Source organism: Jaculus jaculus, chromosome 9 (assembly GCF_020740685.1).
Source record: "Jaculus jaculus isolate mJacJac1 chromosome 9, mJacJac1.mat.Y.cur, whole genome shotgun sequence".
Classification (NCBI taxonomy): Eukaryota; Metazoa; Chordata; class Mammalia; order Rodentia; family Dipodidae; genus Jaculus; species Jaculus jaculus.
In genome coordinates this window covers 86,326,306-86,345,568 of record NC_059110.1, presented here as the reverse complement: position 1 = coordinate 86,345,568, position 19,263 = coordinate 86,326,306, and the positions used below count along the sequence as shown (strand labels likewise).

At 43.3% G+C, this 19,263-nt stretch overlaps 1 protein-coding gene across 2 annotated transcripts in view; it reads right to left on the bottom strand.

The window, feature by feature from the left end:
• Phf12 (PHD finger protein 12) overlaps window positions 1-19,263 on the bottom strand; it is a 55,052-nt gene that overhangs the window by 18,174 nt on the left and 17,615 nt on the right. For both annotated transcript variants that reach the window (XM_004664629.2, XM_045158439.1), the window contains 3 exons: window positions 6,758-6,830; window positions 3,083-3,476; window positions 1,256-1,376 (listed from right to left, as the gene is read on the bottom strand). In XM_004664629.2, the coding sequence (XP_004664686.2) occupies window positions 1,256-1,376; window positions 3,083-3,476; window positions 6,758-6,830 (588 nt within the window). The remainder of the gene's footprint in view (window positions 1-1,255; window positions 1,377-3,082; window positions 3,477-6,757; window positions 6,831-19,263) is intronic.

Here is a 19,263-nt window from a genome sequence, read left to right as displayed (position 1 = left end):
AGGGCTGGATAAATGGCTCAGAGGTTAAGGCACTTGCTGTAAAACCTAAAGACCTAGGTTTGATTACCCAGTACCCATGTGATGCCAGATGCACAAAGTGGCACATGCATCTGGAGTTTGTGGTGGCTGAAACTGAGAGCCAGGATAGAGAGAGGTAGGTGGAAAAAATGATTTTGTAATGTCTTTATTTAACCATGGTTAAAGCAGGGTTTGGAAGCAAATGCCAAGGGTCTCTGGGATGCAATGGAGCCACAGCTTGCTCTGACTCAAGTGCTCTGATACATCACTATGTAGTTTTCTAAAGCTTTTGTGTCATATATATATTGTAACCCAGGCTGGCCTCAATCTTGCTATGTAGCTAAGGCTGGGATGACAGGTTTGTGCTACCACTCCTGTTTTACATGGTACTGGGCAAGTACTATTCCCAGACCCAGAATTTCCTTCTTTTATTTATTTGACAGAGAAAAGGGGGGGGGGGGGGAATGGGTGCACCAGGGCCTCCAGTCACTGATAATGAACTCCAGATGCATGTGCCTCCAGCTTATGTGGGTTCTGGGGAAATGAACCTGGGTCCTTTGGCTTTGCAGGCAAATGTCTTAACCACTAAGCCCCTCCTTCTTTTTGATAGTTGCTTTTTCCCTGTTATTCTGCCCTAACTGTAATAATCCTCCTAACATACTCAAACTAGTAAGTTCAGCTTCAGTCACTGAAGCATCTGGTTCCTGTCACTGAGGAAATCCTGTTAGAAGGATAATCAGTCTTAAGTAAGATATAACTTGGATAATAGTACAGTCTACTACAATGCATGCCAGCTTCCATGGATACTTGTACCACTTCTAAACTTACCTTTAAGAGACCTGCTAGTTAAGTCTTAATACCTCATGCTTCAGTCTACATCCAACTACTCCTGCACCAGTCTATCAACACAGTTAATATTGCTATACTTTTGTCTTGTTTTTGAGACAGGGTCTCATGTAGCCAAGGCTGGCCTTGAACCCCTGATCCTCTTGCTTTATTTCCCAAGTGCTGGGATTGTAGGTATGGTCCACCACACCTGGATCTATACTTTGATCCTTCAGGGAATTTGTTTTAACAAATTCAAGGCTGTCAGTTAGTCAGTCAGTTTTGGTGTACTCAAAACATCAGTTGTGCTCAAACCATGGGTTGTCAACATTTAGCATACATGTTTAGAAGACGTGACAGATGAGAAACATATATATCATTTGCTGAATATAACACAGAAAAAAAAAAATACCTGTTACACGTGAAGCAGACTTTGACCGGCAAGGGAACGAGACCATTATGATCTAACTCGTGCTGTGTTCTTTTAACATTTTTCCCTGTGGTTTCCTCCTTTCTTCTCCGTTTACTAGAACCTAGAAAAGAAATTGGTGGTGCTGAGCTATCCCTTGGCTTCAGTTTCTTGCCTGATATATGGAAGCATTAAATGAAAGAAAAAGCACATGCTTTCACCCAGACATGGGTCTCTTTCTGAGGTCCCAGGGCTAGATTTAAGTGACAAAAAAGAGTAAGAAGGCAGGGAAAAAGGACACCAACACACAAATCATCCATGAGCAGAAGTCACCTGTCTTGTGGCAGAAACACATCTGTTTTACAAACATGAAATGATCAGAAACCTAGGTTAGATACCGGCAACTTAAGAAATTATAAATACCCATGTTACATGGTCAATAAGGACTAGTATTTGAAGGTAGCTGAGGAAAAAAAGACACATTTCTATAGAAATCAGAAGAACCTTGATTCTATATGCAACTTCATAAACCTGTCAATTTCTTTATTTATATTTTTCTTTTCTTCACTCTATCTCAGGCTGACCTGGAATTCACTATGTAATCTCAGGGTAGCCTCGAATTCACGTCGATGCTCCTACCTCTGCCTCCCAAGTGTTGGGAGCTGGGATTAAAGGTGTGTGCCACTGAGCCTGATTTTTTTTTTTTTTAAAGATAAGGTTTCACTCTGTAGTCCAGGCTGCTCAGGAACTCCTGTGTAGCCCAGAGTAGCCTTGAATTCTTGACAATCCTGCTTCTACTTCCCCAGTGCTGGGATTACAGGCAGCACTATCATGCCTAGCCAATTTCACTTTTTCTTGGAAAAAACACAAAGGTCTAGAAGCTTTATGGCATCTATTAGAAGCCATGCCTTGATTAAAAAAAAAAAAAAAAAAGCAAAAAACTATCAAAATACCCATACAAAATGTGACCCAGCAATTCTAATATTCAGGAATCCACCCTACATATATATGCCCACACATTTTACATGCACAAAATGATGGTATTTACAAAGTTATTTGCTTAAGCACTACTTTCGTAACAAAAGATTAGGAACATGTTAAGACATTTGGTCTAGACTATATTGTAAAATGAAAATATAAGGTGTATAACAGTTTACTATGTTACTTAAGGAGAAAATACAATCATTTAGCTATTTGCTTATACATGCACAAAAATTTCTAGGATATACAAGAGCGAGTCAGCGGTTATTTGTGAAAGGTAGGAAAGTAGAGAAAGATTATACCGTCTTTTATATCTCAGATATGAATGCGTGTAATGTGGCCTCCCCACCCATCTACCGTACACGGCTGGTGACTGACCCCAAGCCTTGTGCACACTAGCCTGGCACTCTACCACTCAACTGTCCCCAGAACTTTGTTTATTTTTGAGACCGGGTTTCACTGTATATATTAGTATACACTGGCCTGGCTTTGAACTTACTATGTACCCAATCTGGCCTTGAGGTTACAATCCTACTGCCCAGTCTCCTAAGTGCTGGGACTACAGATGTGAACCACCACACCCACCTTAGTTCTTAAATGTTGAGCCATGTCAATGTTGTACCTATTTTGAAAGAAGAATAAGATATCAGGAAGGAAAGAAGACTGGAGAGTCAGAAAATGGAAAACTGAACAAGCACTGTTAAAAGTGAAAACCTTCAAAGATCTCTCCAGGCAGAACCAGGAACAGGAACATCAGACACTAGCTACACAGGAAGTCAACCTCTGGCTGGACAATAATCCTTTGGGAAGCTGGGGTGAGGGAAGGGATATGATGATGGTGTGGCTAACCTGGTAGTGCAGTGGTACAAGTCAGTTCATTGGGCAACTGAAATTGGGTGGGGTTCCGCTCCATGGCGGCAGCAATCAGCAGCTCAAAAGGCCGCCTCAGCTGGGGCTGCACATAGTCCGGCTCTGCTGCTACTGGCTCTTCGTCCACGTCAATGATGTCCTCATCGACGTCGTTTTGCTCAGAGGTGGGGGTCTCTGTGCTGGCATTGGATGTGGGGGTGCCAGGCCGGCTGGCTCTCCTTTCCAGGATCCGGGCATGGGCAATGGCCTTGAGCTCAGTTTTGCTGGCTGATCTGTCCAACAAGTCAGTGTCACTGCTGGGAGATGTAGTCCGTTTGCTGGATTTGTCCACCAGTCCATTGACATGGCCCAGCTCCTTTTTCTGCTCTCGTTTCTGTGCAAATGAATAGGTGGGCCCATCATGAAAAGTAGCACAAAATAGAGATGGGTGCACAATGTCCTGCTAGAACACTAAGCAAAATTACACAAGTCCCTTACATATCACAGAATCATCTAGGGATTTGTGACATTGGCCTGTTAACAATGACACAGCTATAATAGAACTAACTTAAACTATAGCAATGAATCGCCAAAAACAGTATGGAAAGTTAGAAATAATTATAGACATTATACACATTAATTCTAACTCATAATACTATACTTAATTTAATGACTATATGCAAAGTACAGGGCAAAGGGCTTAAAAGTGAATACACTGAGAACAAATTTAGTGAGGTTCAAGTATGAAGAACACAGTGAGAATCAAGTTCACTGTAGTTTGCTTTGAAGCATCCTGACCTGAATGGTTTAAAAACCTGCTCAAAATAGAGAACCTGCAAAAGCAAAGGTAAAACAGGCTAGCAAAGCTCCATTTTGGCAAAGTGGAAGTTGCCATGGAAGGCAACTGTACTATAAAAAGGGGTGGCATGTGGAGGCAAAGAACCCAGCAATTATGATGTCCAAGAATGGTGGCTCTAAATGCTTCAATTTTAACTTGAGCGCTGGCTGAAATGATACTTCTCAGAAGGTGGGAAATGAAAAGGCTGAAGTGTAGTAGGAATGGATGACTGATATGTATTTTTCTTTGAATTTCAAATGGAGAGGCCAAGAGGTATCACACTGATCTCCAATTAGTTAGGCTGTAGGTAACTGCAATCTGGTATGCAGAAATTTCTCCATCTGCAAGTGAGACCGCTAAAACCTTTCTTCCCTTCTGAGGTGCATGGTACAGCTAGAGAGGATCACATATATGAAAGGGACTGCTCTGACCTGGGGGTGGAAGTGGCGAGACTTGGCTGTGACTATGAATCATGATAGGACCTGACCATCAGGTGTTGATGAGGCCCAGAGGATACTTCATTTCAATCCAGTTTGGTGTAAATACAGGAGACCAAAGGGGAGTGGTGGTGGTGGAAAAGGAAGATTTGGCATGGGTAGGCAAAGAAGTCCATATGGAAGCAAGTCAGATAAGTACCTCAGAAATGCCCTGTGCTAGAAAAAGACACAGTATAATCCCTAGTAAGCAGCACTATTCCTAGAAAATTGAGGAAGAGGTAACAGTTTGTAGAATGAGATAAATTTGGTTCAAATCCTAGTTCTGTCCATTCCTTTTGGAAAGTGTATTTCTTTTTTCTTTCTTTTTTTGAGGTAGGATTTCACTCTAGCCCAGGCTGACCTGGAATTCACTCTGTAGTCTCAGGGTGGCCTCGAACTCCTGGCGATCCTCCTACCTCTGCCTACCGAGTGCTGGGATTAAAGTTGTGTGCCACCACGCCTGGCTTGGAAAGTGTATTTCTTAGCCTCTGTTTCTTTATCTATAATAAAGACTGAGTATTGACACTCTTAGGTAGCTGTGTGGATTATATGAAAAAATATCAAACACCGGGTGTATGATGGGTGCTAACATGGCTTCACTTCTTCAGCTGGTCCCAACCCTTTCAAGCCCAGCTTCTTTGCATGGAAAGTTTCTGAAAGGCCACCTAGATGGCAAGTGCCTCTAACAGGCCTTGCCCTACAGTTGGGGTGCACAGGAAAGGATCTTGGAAGGTAGATAGGTTGGAGGACAGCCTGAGTTGTAGACTAGATGAAATTGAGTTACAGCCATGGTTGGGGGCATGGGAAGAGATGAAATGGCTCTGGCTTGCTTTTTTTTGTTTTGTTTTTTGAGGTAGGATCTTCACTAACCTGGAATTCACTAGATAGTTCCAGGCTGGCCTTGAACTCACAGTGATCCAGCAACTTCTGCCTCCTGAGTGCTGGGATTAAAGGTATGCACCACCATGATAGGCTTGCTTTTTAATGGAAACTTTTGACACACATTGAAAAAATAATGTCTGCCGGCTTAGCTTTTTTAATTTATTTATTTGAGGGACAGTGAGAAAGAGGCAGAAACAGAGAGAATGGGTGTGCTAGGGCCTCTAGCTACTACCAACTCCCGACACATGAGCCACCTTGTGCATCTGGCTTTATGTGGGTACTGAGGAATCAAACTCGGGTCCTTAGCTTTGTAGGTAGGTAAGCACCTTAACCGCTGAGCCATCTCTCCAGCTCCCTCCCAGACCCCCCCCCCCCCAGGTAGGGTCTTAGTCTAGCCCAGGCTGACCTGGAACTCACTATGTAGTCTGTGGGTGGTCTCGAACTCACAGCAGCAGTCCTCCTACCTCCACCTCCTGAGTGCTCAGATTAAATGTGTGTGCCACCATGCCCAGCTTAGATTTTAATTTTTAAAAATATTTTTATTTATTCATTTGCAAGTGAGGTGGGGAATGGGTGCCAGGGCCTCTGGTTAATAATGCGTGTGCCACTTTTGTACATCTGGCTTTGCATGACATAGGTATTGGGAAATTGAACCTGGGCCAGCAGGCTTTACAAGCCAGTGCCTTTAATTGCAGAGCCTTCTCCCTAGGCCCTTAGCTTTTTTTAAAGGCTGAAAACAGTTATGCACATAAACCACAATATCTGAATCACCTCATCCTGTTTCTACAATCAAGAAAGTCACCACTCATTATGACATCATGTTCAGAGGCCAGGAAAACAGCTATGATGTCACAATAAAAGAAAGTTTATTGGTATGTAATTAGTGTGGGGAAAGAACAGTAGGTAGTTTATAGACAACTTCTAATCCAGAGTCTTTAATTTGAAGGTTGGATCAAGGATAATCTACTGGAAACACACCTACTTCAAAGTAGAAATAAGGCATGTTCATAATTTAGCCAGTACCAAATTAGCAAAGGCAGGGGAAGGAGAACTAAAGAGGTATTAAGCAGCCAGGGCACAAAAGGTTGGAAATCCTTTCCCCTAATATAACTGGCCAAGCTTATAGCCTAGGGTGAACAAAAAGTTTTTTGAGGAACTGAAGAAGCAGCCTTCTTTCTTCTGAGCTACAGATCAGAGTGTTTCTTTACTAGGACATTAATAATATCAAACTACACCTATCACTGGTGACTAAACATGGCTTGGTAAATTAACACACCTCTCTGCCCTCTTCAGCAGACCATGTTTGGATTTTTAGGCCCTACTGGATTCCAAACAGTCACCATAAGGAGAGTAGGCTGATTCCAGGGCTGGAAGAGACAAAAAGGGATGAAAACTCCTTCAGGGCTAGGTCACCTCACTCTAGAGTACCAGTGCTCTAGATCTGGCATTCTGAGCAAAGCCTTCAGAAAGCAGCATTACCTTTCGGCGAACAGTGCACCGGTGACACATCCACTCCCCAGGAGGCAACATCTCTTCACTCAGTGGAGGGTTACTGTGGGGAAAAAACAATGGCAAGACTAAGTACCTAACCCTTGGATGCAGCAGGAAATAGTCTGGCTGGAATTATCGCAAGCTGCATGTCCCTAAATTTCTATTTTGGCCAGTCCTGGAGTACTACTGCTAGAGTTCTCTCATGTTTCAAAGTGCTTACTTAGCAATGCCTAAGAAAGAAAAGCCAAATCCAGAGCTATTGACCCTGGACTTACAGGAAAAGAACTAGTTTGGAGCCTGAAGAGTTAGTCCCAAGCTCTTACCATGCTAATAAGTCATCCAGAGGTCTTTTACATGGTCTAGCCCAAGCTCTTCTATCTGATGTTCAGAGAGCCTTGTCACACTGTTCCATTCCATCTTGTTAGGCCTCCCTCTAACTAAACTTAATCCTTTTTATTTCTGTCTTTGGAATATTCTTCTACGAAAGCTAGGCCTCTCAAAACTCATCCATCCTTAAGGCTTGCCCCAATCAGCATGGGGCAGGCACAGATCGCTGCAAATTCTTTGGTATGTCTCCCATTCACAGGTAGTCCACTTCTGCCACTTGAATTCAGCTTGTCTTGTGACTTGTTTTGCCAACAGAATGCAGCAAGTGTGACATGTTGCAACTTCCAAGCCTGAGCCTTAAGAAATCTGTGGGTCCCCCCCCATTTTTTTGTTTTTCAAGTTAGGGTGTCACTCTAGCCCAGGCTGACCTGGAATTCACTATGGAGTCTCAGGGTGGCCTCGAACTCACGGTGATCCTCCTACCTCTGCCTCCCGATTGCTGGGACTAAAGGCATGCACCACCATGCCCGGCTGGGTCCCACTTTTTTCTTTTCCATTTTTATATGTGCTTGGAATATTCTATCTCAGGGCTCTACTGTCATGCTGAACAGCCATGCAGAAGAGACTTGAGAAGCTCCAATCAACTGCTTCACCTGAATTCCAACAGGCAGCACCAAGTATTGTTAAGAGTCATCTTAAGCACACCAGATCGGTCCAAGAACTATGGTCCCATGCAGCAAAATGTGCAACAAAAACTGCCCAGCTGATCCTAGTTAATCCTCAGAATTTTAAAAGATAACTAGTTTCTGTTTCAAGTCACTGAGTTTTGGAATAGTTTGTAATGTTTTTATAAACAGTCAGACATAACTCCTTTATAAGTTCTTTCCAGGTACATAGATCTTATCTCTCCTGCTGGTTATGTCCCCTTAAGACAGTTACATGTTGTCTTGTGTGACCTTTTTTTAAATTTTTTGGTTTATTTATTTACTTATTTGAGAGTGACAGATACACAGAGAGAAAAAGAGAGAGAGAGAGAGAGAGAGAGAGTGAATGAGCGCGCCAGGGCCTCCAGCCATTGCAAACGAACTCCAGACATGTGCGCCCCCTTGTGCATCTGGCTAACATGAGTCCTGGGGAATTGAGCCTCGAACTGGGGTCCTTAGGCTTCACAGGCAAGTGCTTAACCACTAAGCCATCTCTGCAGCCCATCTTTTTTTTTTTATTAGAAAGACTAAGATAATAATTATATTTTTTCCTCTGTATCTTTAAAGCTTAGAAGTTATGTATGCAGAGTCACTCAGTAAGTAAACACTGAATTAAAACTAGAGGTATAAGCTGGGCCTGGTGGTGCATGCCTTTAATCCCAGCACTTAGAAGGCAAAGGTAGGAGGATCACCACAAGTTAGAGGCCAGCCTGGGACTCCAAAGTGAGTTCCATGTCAGCCTCAGCTACAGTGAGACCCTACCTAAAAGAAAAAAAAAGAGCCGTGGTGAGGCATGGTGACATATTCTTATAATACTGGCATTTAGGAGGCTGAGGTCAGATAATTGGCATGAGTTTAAAGCCAGATAGGAGCTAGAGTCAGTTTCAGGTCAGCCTGGGATAGAATGAGAATCTGCCTCAAAAAACAAAACAGAACAAACAACACGATCCCCCCCACCCCCACACACAAAGAGCTGTGGCAAGGTTAGGTTTATAGACCCTCCAGGCCATTACTTTCTTCCTATTAAGGTTATATTAGGAGGTACATGAGACTTTATCAAGTCCCCACAGGGCCACATTTATATTACACATACAACAGATATTTTGTTCTCAAAAGTATGGTTCCCAGTTCTTCATCATTATCATGGCACTTACTAGCAGTGCCGTTTCTGAAGCTACACTAGATTTATTGAATAAAAGACTTAGGACCAGAGCTTAGCAATTTGTATTTAATAAGCAGGTGTTTCTAAGGTGATTCTGCTGAGCATTTAAGTCTGAAAACCAATACTGTACAGAGTAAGGCTACATTTATGCTTAAGAAATTCTCACCTTTACTTCTTTTCAACTCCTAAGGAAGAAAATTTTTCTTCAAAGAATATGAAAATTGGTTTAGAGAGTTGGTTCAGTGGTTAAGGTCACTTGCTTGCAAAGCCTGATGGCCTGGGTTCAACAGTACTCACATAAGGCTAGATACACAAAGTGGTGCATGTATCTGGAGTTTGTCTGCAGGGGCAGGAGGCCCTGGTGTACCCATTCTCTCCTCTCTTGTGAATATAAATAATAAAAAAAAATTTTTTTTAAATAGTCTTAAACCAGGTGCAGTGGCATATGCCTTTAATCCCAGCACTCAGGAGGCAGAGGTAGGATTGTTGTGAGTTCAAGGCCATCCTGAGACTACATAGTGAATTCCATGTCAGCCTGAGCTAGAGTGAGACCTTCCTTCGGAAAGCCAAAAAAAAAAACCAAACAAACAAACAAGCAACAAAAAAAAAAACCACCCCAGAAAGGATTGCCCTTTATGCCCTAAGGCTTAATTCTATGGCTGCTCTACTGTTTCTATCTGAAAAGCACTTGACTTGGCATACTTTCCTAACACAGCTCCCTGGAGCCTTGAGCTCTATCTATGTCATATACTCACCAAATCCTTCACAGCTTGTTGCTTCCCTTCCTCTCTGTTTCCTTAGTGGAATGTCACAACGATGTTTACCAGGAAGCAGAAAATGGTGGATAGGATGGCCTGTTGGGACTGGTCTCTAAGCCCTGAAGACCACAGGTGAATATAATCTGTAAAGTCTTCCCAAGTTCTCTCCAGTATATTTCTGCAACAGGCCATGTCTAAACTAATGAAATAAACACATGCCATCTGTAAAGGCCTATAGATTCTGCTATGCTTCAGCAGCTGTCATATTAAAATTAACCCTGAAGGCTGCCACTTCTGATACTGTTTTTCATCATTCTTTTCATGTGCTTACTGGCGTTGTACCAAGATATCCCACATCAAACGTGGAAAGCAGATAAGGGCAAGGCAAGGTAGTGTAGGCTTAGCTCTTTCACTAAGAATGAATGATCTCTTGGCCACCCTTCATGCTTCTTTCAATTCTTTAAGATTTTTATTTATTTATTAGAGACAGAAAGAGGGGTGGGGAAGTGAAAGTGAGAAAAAAATACAGCCCAGCATGGTGATGTATACTTTTAATTCCAGCACTCAGGAGGCAGAGGTAAGAATAGTGCCCTGAGTTCCAGGCCAACTTGGGATAGAGTGAGAGCCTACCTCAAAAAATAGAGGGGGGAGGAGAAAAGAAAAGGGAAGGAGAAGGCAAAGGAAGGGGAGAGGGGGGAAGGAAGGGGAGGGGACGGGAAGGGAAGTGAGGGGAGGGAAGAGAAAGGAAGCAGCTTTGGGATGAGCTCAGGAACCACTTCCAAAGAGGTCAATATCAGAAATGCTGCACAGGGGCTAGAGAGATGGCTTAGCAGTTAAGGCTTTTGCCTGCAAAGCCAAAGGACCCAGGTTCAACTCCCCAGGGCCCACGTTAGCCAGATACACAAGGGGGTGCATGTTTGCAGTGGCTGGAGGCCCTGGCACGCCCATTCATATTTATTCTCTTTCTCCCTCTTTTTCTGCCAAATAAATATATATTTTAAAAAATGCTGTACAGGAAAAGGATTCCATAGAAAAAGGAGATTCTGTACCCTAACCTACTGACTGAGAAACTCCCCACCTCAGCTGCCCATCTGAAAGATGCCCTGACTCTCAGTACCACAAAATAAAAATAGTACTTTGGACAGGTCTGATGGTTTAATCCCAGTACCATGGGAGGCAAGATCACTGTGAGTCTGAGACCAGCCTGAGACTACATAGTGAGCTCCAGGTCAGCCTGGGTTACAGTGAGACCCACCTTGAAAAACAAACAAACAAACAAACAAACAACAAAAAGTAAAATAATAGTACTTTCTAGGAATTGTGGTTACATTACTTAGTACACAATTCCAAAACAATAATGCACAAGTCAGTATTTAAGTTATGATGTCAAGATTCTGCTCATTACACCGCTCTTCCCCATGTGAACACAGGGCACTGGAAGCCATCAACACTTACTGAATTCCACTGCTTATTAACTAATGCACTAAGTACTACATTGGATGATGAATACAAAGCAAAAAAGTGATTATCTACCCAATCAAAAACATAGCCTCAGCTCTTGGTTTCTCTCCAGGAATAGATGGTAAGCCCCTATTGCTGAAGACACCACATACTTGGGCTGCAAGGCCACTGAGAAATCTGGCTGGAACTGAGCTGAAAACTTACTCCATGTAGACCAGCTGACAGAAAGCTATAAGAAGCCATTCTGCATGCAGTTCCATGGGAGAGAGAGAAATCACCAACGAAGATACTCAACAGTGGACACTGCAAGCCTTCTATTTGGCCAGTCAGGCCAAATGAGCCAACACGTGCAATAGTGGTGTCCGTCATGGTAGAAACCAACTGCCCTCTAATTGGACTGGAGATCCACTCCATGGGAGGGAATACATCCCTGATACTGAAAACTTAAAACAGGGGTAGTCATGAGTTCTGGGGGTGTAATTTCTGCTGTTGTCTGGCTAAACGTATATACTATGCTTATCAAACTGTCCAGTAAGCACTTCTCTTAATGTTCATACCCTTATATTAATGCTACTCTCACTTTTGGTAGAGAATCTTCTCTTTTCAGATGGCAGTGTCCTTGGGATGACTCAGAAGGCATCACGGTGCTAGAAAGAAGTAACTGGAGTGCTCAGCACTGAAATATCTCTATCACACCTTCCAAGGCTCAGGGTCTAATGCGGAAGAGGTGGCGGAAAGAATGTAAGAGCCAAAGGAAGGGTAGGACTCCATACAACATGCTCCCCCACTCAGACACAAAATGACTTGGATAGCCATGACCCCACAGTGCCTGACACTGCCAAAATAAGACCATCATAATAGGAGGAAAAGATCATGACATCAAAATGAGACTGATTGAGAAGAGGGAATATGATGGAGAATGGAGTTTCAAAGGGGAAAGTGGGGGGGAGGGAGGGCATTACCATAGGGTATTTTAGTTGTTAATAAAAATTAGAGAAAAAAAAGGAAAAAATATAACCTTAGGGGGCTGGAGAGATAGCTCAGTGGTTAAGTGTGCTTCCTGGGGCAAGCTTAAGGGCCTGAGTTCAAATCTCCAGATCCCACATAAACACCTGGGTGTGGCTACATGTGCCTATAACCCCAGTCTCCCAGGGGACCAGAGACCTGAGCATCCTTAGAGCCCAGCTGAAAACTAGAACTGGCAGAGTGATGGAGCAGGACACCTGACATTCCATTCTGGCCACCATAGGTAAGCACCTCCACCACAGGCAAGCATACGGGATAACCATGAGTAGGACACTCTTTCAGGCTGACCTGGAACTCATTCTGTAACTTCAGGCTGGCTTCAAACTCATCGTGATCCTCTTAGCCTCTTGAATGCTGGGATTAAAGGTGTGTGCCACTATGTCTGGCTATACACCACTCAACACTAACACACAAATTATATATATACACCCCACAGAGCTGGGGAGTTAGCTCAGTAAATAAAGTGCTTGCTATGCAAGTGTAAGTGAGTATAAATCTCCAGACCTCGTGTGAACTTCTATAATCCCAGCACATCTACAGTGAGATAAAAAGTACAGCAGCTACAGGCCATGGTGTGCCCATTCTCATTCTCTCTGCTTGCAAATAAATTAATTAAATTAAATTTTGGGGGCTGAGCCTTGCTTGGTGGTACACGCCTTTAATTCCAGCAGAGGTATCAGGATCACTGTGAGTTCCAGGCCACCCTGAAGCCTATATAGTGAATTCCAGGTCAGCCTGAGCTAGAGTGAGGCCCTACCCTAGGAAAACAAAATTGAAATTGAGTGTGTTGGTACATGCCCTTAATCCTAGCACTCAGGAGGCAGAGGTAGGTGGATCCTCATGGGTTTGAATCCACCCTGAGATTACATAGTGAATTCCAGGTCAGCCTAGACTAGAGTAAAACCCTACCTTGAAAAAACAAACCAACAAAAAAATTCAGGCTGGAGAGATGGCTCAGTGGTTAAAGGTGCTGGCTTGCAAAACCCGATGGCCTAAGTTCAATTCCCCAGTACACACATAAAGCCAGATGCACAAAGTGGTGCACATATCTGGAGTTTGTTTACAGTGGCAGGAAGCCCTAGCACACCCATACTCTTTCTCCCTCTGTCTCTAACAAATAAACAGTAATTTATTAAACGTTTAAAAATATTTTATTGATTAATTTGAGAGGAAACAGCAGAGGTTAGGAACTCATGAGTTCTGGAGGAAGTCATTGTTTCAGAATTAGGCTTATTTCTGTATTCTGATAACCTTATATAAGTTCTGGGAGTAAGAACAGTTGATCCATCTAGAACACAATAGTGTTCATCTTTAATTTCCTCCTGAAATTACTAGGAATACATGTCCTAGGAAGGTTAGGTCTTGCAAAAGTTGACTTCCATACCTTTTCTGTTGGCTTGCCACAGAAAAATGGGAACTCTTTAGTCAACAGGGAAAGGCCCTCTACATCATTTCTGGCTTTAGGGGTATCTGGTTGGCAGTTGTATAAGACAGGCACTCTCTCTACAGGCTGAGAAAAGTGCCATGTAAGGATGGATCTCTTGTAGAGTATCTCCTCTGCTCTGGTTAAGTTGCTTTCCAGATCATTTGTTTAAAAGCCATGCTGTGCTGGGCGTGGCGGTGTATGCCTTTAATCCTAGCATGCCCATTCTCTCTGTCTGTCTCTCTTCTCTCTCTCTGCTTGCAAATAGATAAAAATATATAAAAAAAAAAACTTGCTAAAGCCAACCTTTGCTACATGACTCCACCATAGTTTAGACTTCCATAAGCAAGTCTAAACGGCCCATCTCTACTACTGATGATGGTGTCCAGATAGGTCAACTTCTGAAGTTATACAAAGAAAACCATGCCACCCCTAGCCCCCAAACCAGATCACTGTAATGCCTGCACCGACAGACAAAGAGTCAAAGGACACAGCCAGATGGTCCCCACTCACAAATGATGGAGTCATCATTCACTAATGAGGCCACAGCTCACCAATGCAAGTGAAAAATGTTGATACTTGTCATGTTTCTTGGCTCTCTAGTTCAAGTTCTACACCAGTGTGGATAATCTGTGTCTAAATTTCTCTCATCTTCCTGGCCTATCAATATACGTGAACCTGCACAACATTAACATTTACTTCAGATTTAGCCGCCACCAGTGAGATCTGTTGCTTCACAGCATTACATTAATTATCCATCCATTGCAGGCAGGTTTTCAGTATGGAATTGGAAGGAAGGGGGAGGGGAAAATGAGAACAAGAGGGGAGAGGCCCAGGAGATTGAAGCAGAAGACTGCCTTTTATTTTAGAGATTTTTGTGTGTGTGTGTGTGTGTGATAACATGCAGATAAAAATGGTGTTGAGCTCTAAATCTTTTTTTTTTTTTTTTTTGAGGTAGGGACTCACTCTAGCTCAGGCTGGCTGACCTGGAGTTCATTATTGAGTCTCAGGGTGGCCTCAAACTCTCGACGATCCTACTTCTGCCTCCCGAGTGCTGGGATTAAAGGCACACGCCACCACGCCAGGCTGTTTTTTTTTTTTTTTCTCAATATGTTAGATTATTGATATGTTGCTTGCAACAGTCCACCTATCTAAGTGACACTGACATAAAACTGGAGTTAATGGCAGACTGAGATGCGAAAATCTCACTTAATCAAAAGCAGTGAGTGTATCTCAGGACAAAAATAAACAACAAAAAACCAAATGGATAAAAATACAAATACTGGGCTGGAGAGATGGCTTAGCAGTTAAGCGCTTGCCTGTGAAGCCTAAGGACCCCGGTTCGAGGCTCGGTTCCCCAGGTCCCACGTTAGCCAGATGCACAAAGGGGCGCACGCATCTGGGGTTCGTTTGCAGAGGCTGGAAGCCCTAGCGCCCATTCTCTCTCTCTCCCTCTATCTGTCTTTCTCTCTGTGTCTGTCGCTCTCAAATAAATAAATAAAAAATTAAAAAAAAAATACAAATACTTAGCCAGGCGTTGCGGTGCATGCCTTTAATCCCAGCCCTTGGGAGGCAGAGGTAAGTGGATCACCATGAATTTGAGGCCACTGTGAGACTACATAGTGAATTCCAGGTCAGCCTGAACTAGAGTGAAACTTTACTTTGAAAAACCAAAAATAAACAAACATTTAAAAAAAAAAAAGAAAAAATAAGGGGCAGGAGAGATGGCTTAGCGGTTAAGGTGCTTCTTGTGAAGCTGAAGGACCCAGGTTCAATTCCCCAGGACCCATGTAAGCCAGATACACAAGAGGGTGCAAGCATCTGGAGTTTGAATGCAATGGCTGGAGGCTCTGGTGTGCCCATTCTCTCCCCATCTCACTCAACTAACTAAATAAAAATATTTAAAAAATACAAATTAGAAAATACTAAAAATAAGGGCTGGAGGATGGGTGACCAGTTAAGGCACTTACCTGCAAAGCATAACAACCTGGGTTTGATTCTCTAGTACCCATGTAAAGCTAGAGGTACAAAGTGGTGTCTGGAATTTGTTCACAGTGGCTGAAAGTCCTGGCGCACCCATTCTGTCTGTCTCGATTTCTCATGGCTTGCAAGTAAATAATAAAAACTTTAGGGCCGGAGAGATGGCTTAGTTAAGGTACTTGCCTGCGAAGCCTAAGGACTCACGTTCCATTCTCAAGGTCCACGTAAGCAAGATGCACAAAGTGATGCAAACATGCAAGGTCGCATATGTGCACAAGGGACGCATTCAGAGTTCAACTGGAGCTGGAGGTCTTGGTGCACCAATTCTCACTCACATTAAAAATAGGTGGGCATGGCAGCACATCCCTTTAATCCCAGCACTTGGGAGGCAGAGTTAGGTGGACCACTGTGAGTTCAAGGCCACCCTGAGACTACATGGTGAATTCCAGGTCAGCCTGGGCTAGAGTGAGACCCTACCTCAAAAAAAAATTTAAGCCAGGCATGGTGGCACACAACACTTTAAAAAAATGCCATGGCTCTTGGTTTCCCACTAGGTATAGATGGTAAGACCTTATTGCTGAATCCACATGGGCTGCAAGGTCACTGAGAAATCCTGTTGGAGTTGAGCTGAAAACCTCCTCTGTGTAGACCAGCTGACAGGAAGGTGGAAAAGGCATGCTACATGTAGTTCAATGGCAGAGAGAGAAATCACAGTGCAGATAAGCAAGAGTGGACACTGCATGCCTTGAATTTGGCCAGCAAGCCAAATGAGCCAACAGGTATAATAGTGACATATCTGTCATGGGGAAAACCAATGGCTTACTAATTGGAGTGGAGGCCGGCTCCATGGGAGGAAATACATGCCTGATACTAAAAACCTATGATGGGTAAAGCCATGAGCCCAAGGTGTGTAATGTCTGCTGCTGTCTGGCTAAATGTATACATTATACTCACCAAATTTCCCAGTAAGCAGTTCTCCTAATGTTGACACCCATATATTAATGCTACTCTCAACTTTTGGTTAGAGAAGTTTCTCTTTTCAGATGGTAGTGACCTTGGGATGACTCAAGAGGCACCATGGTACTGAGAAGAAGTGACAGAGGAGTGCTCAGCACTGAAATATCACACCTCAGGGTCCATTGCAGAAAAGGTGGCAGAAAGAATGTAAGAGCCAACTGAAGGGTAGGACTCCTTACAATGTGTTCTTCCAGACACAAAAATGGCCTAGAAAGCTGGGCGTGGTGGTACACTCCTTTAATCTCAGCACTCAGGAGGCAGAGGTAGGAGGATCGCCACAAGTTTGAGGCCACCCTGAGACTCCTTAGTGAATTCCAGGTCAGCCTGGGCTACAGTGAGACCCTACCTCAAAAAAAAACCAAAAAACAAAACAAAACAAAACCAAAATGGCCTGGATATCCATGAACCCACAGTGCCTGACACTACTTACACATGACCATCACAATAGTAGGAAAATATGATGACATCAAAATAAGAGAGAGGGCTGGAGAGATGGCTTAGGGGTTAAGCGCTTGCCTGTGAAGCCTAAGGACCCCGGTTCGAGGCTTGGTTCCCCAGGTCCCACGTTAGCCAGATGCACAAGGGGGCGCACGCGTCTGGAGTTCGTTTGCAGAGGCTGGAAGCCCTGGCGCGCCCATTCTCTCTCTCTCCCTCTATCTGTCTTTCTCTCTGTGTCTGTCGCTCTCAAATAAATAAATAAATTAAAAAAAAAATAATAAGAGAGAGACATTAACCAGGCATGGTGACACACACCTTTAATCCTGGAACTCAGGAAGCAGAGTTAGGAGGAACACTGTGAGTTCGAGGCCACCCTGAGATGACATAGTGAATTCCAAGTCTGCTTGGGCTAGAGTGAGACCCTACCTCGAAAAACCAAAAAATAAAAAATTTTAGAAAAGGGCTAGAGAGATGGCTTGGCGGTTAAGCGCTTGCCTGTGAAGCCTACGGATCCTGGTTTGAGGCCCAATTCCCCAGGACCCACGTTAGCCAGATGCACAAGGGGGTGCACACATCTGGAGTTTGTTTGCAGTGGCTAGAGACCCTGATGCGCCCATTCTTTCTCTGTCGCTCTCAAATAAATAAATTTAAAGAAAAAATAAAAACTAAAAAAAAATAAGACTGACTGAGAGGGAGGAGGATATGATGGATAATGGAGTTGCAAAGGGAAAGTGGAGGAGAGGGAATTACCATGGTTTATTGTCTATAATTATGGAAGTTGTCAATAAAAATAAATAAATAAAAAGTGGGGCATGGTGGCGTAGGCCTTTAATCCTAGCACTTGGGAGACAGAAGTAAAAGGATAGCTTTGAGTTCAAGGACACCCTGAGACCACATAGTAAATTCCAGGTCAGCCTGGGCTAGAGTGAGACTCTACCTCGAAAAACAAAAACAAAAACAAAAACAAATAAATAAATAAATAAATAAATAAAAAGAAAGAAAAAAGAAAAAGAAAAAGAAGCTGTTATGGTGGTGTACACCTTTAATCTTAGAATTTGGGAGGCAGAGGTAGGTGGATCACCATGAGTTTGAAGCCACCCTGATACTACAAGTGAACTCCAGGTCAATCTGAGCTAGAGTGAGAACCTACCTGGAAAAAAAAAAAAAGAAACCAACCACCACCAACAAAAAAAATAACCTGTATGAAAACCTACCTTTTTGGACAATGGTGCACCCAGAAGCCATAGTTTGTTACCAGAAAAATTTCAGTGCCAGGGATGAGATACCTTCCAGTGAGTTGTTGGCCAAGGAGGGCCCCAAAACATTATAGGCCATTGCCAAGGCTCTTGGTTTTCCATTAGGAATAAATAGATGATAAGACCCTGTTACTGAAGACTCCACATGTTTAGGAGGCAAGGTCACTGAGAAATCAAGCTGGAAAATGCTTCGCTGCATGCAGCCTGATTAGCGAGATAAGTCATCAGTAGTGATAAAGAGTGGACACTGCAGCCTGGAATGGTGGTGCACGCCTTTAATCCTAGCACTCAGGAGGCAGAAGTAGGAGGATAGACATGAGTTCAAGGCCAGCCTGAAACTACATAGTGAATTACAGGGTCAGCCTGGGCTAGAGTGAGACCCTACCTCAAAAAAACCCCCCAAAAGACACTGCAAGCTTTAAGTTTGGCCTCACCAGACCAAATGAGCCAATGGGTACAATAGTGGCATGTCTGTTATAGGGGAAAACAACCGCTCACTAATTGGAATGGAGGCCCTCTCCATTTCACCTTCCAAAGCTCAGGGTTCATGGTGGAAGAGGTGTTGTAAAGAATTCAAAAGCCAAAGGAAGAGTAGGGCTCCTTACAATGCAATCGTCTATATACAAAATATTCATGACTTCACAAAGGCCTGGTACTACCTTCACAAGACCCTCATAATATAAGGAAATTATGATGACAGCAAAATAAAAGAGACTAATTGAGAGAGGGAGGGGATATGATAGAGGATTTGTGAAGGGGAAAGTGGGGGAGGGGAGGGAATTATCATGGTTTGTTGTGCATAATTATGGAAACTGTTGATAAAAAAGTTTAAGAAATGCAAAATAAAGTAAAAATAAACCAGGCATGGTGGCACACACCTTTAATCTCAGCACTCAATTACTGAGCCATCTCTCCAGCCCCTCAAAATACCCAAATTTAACA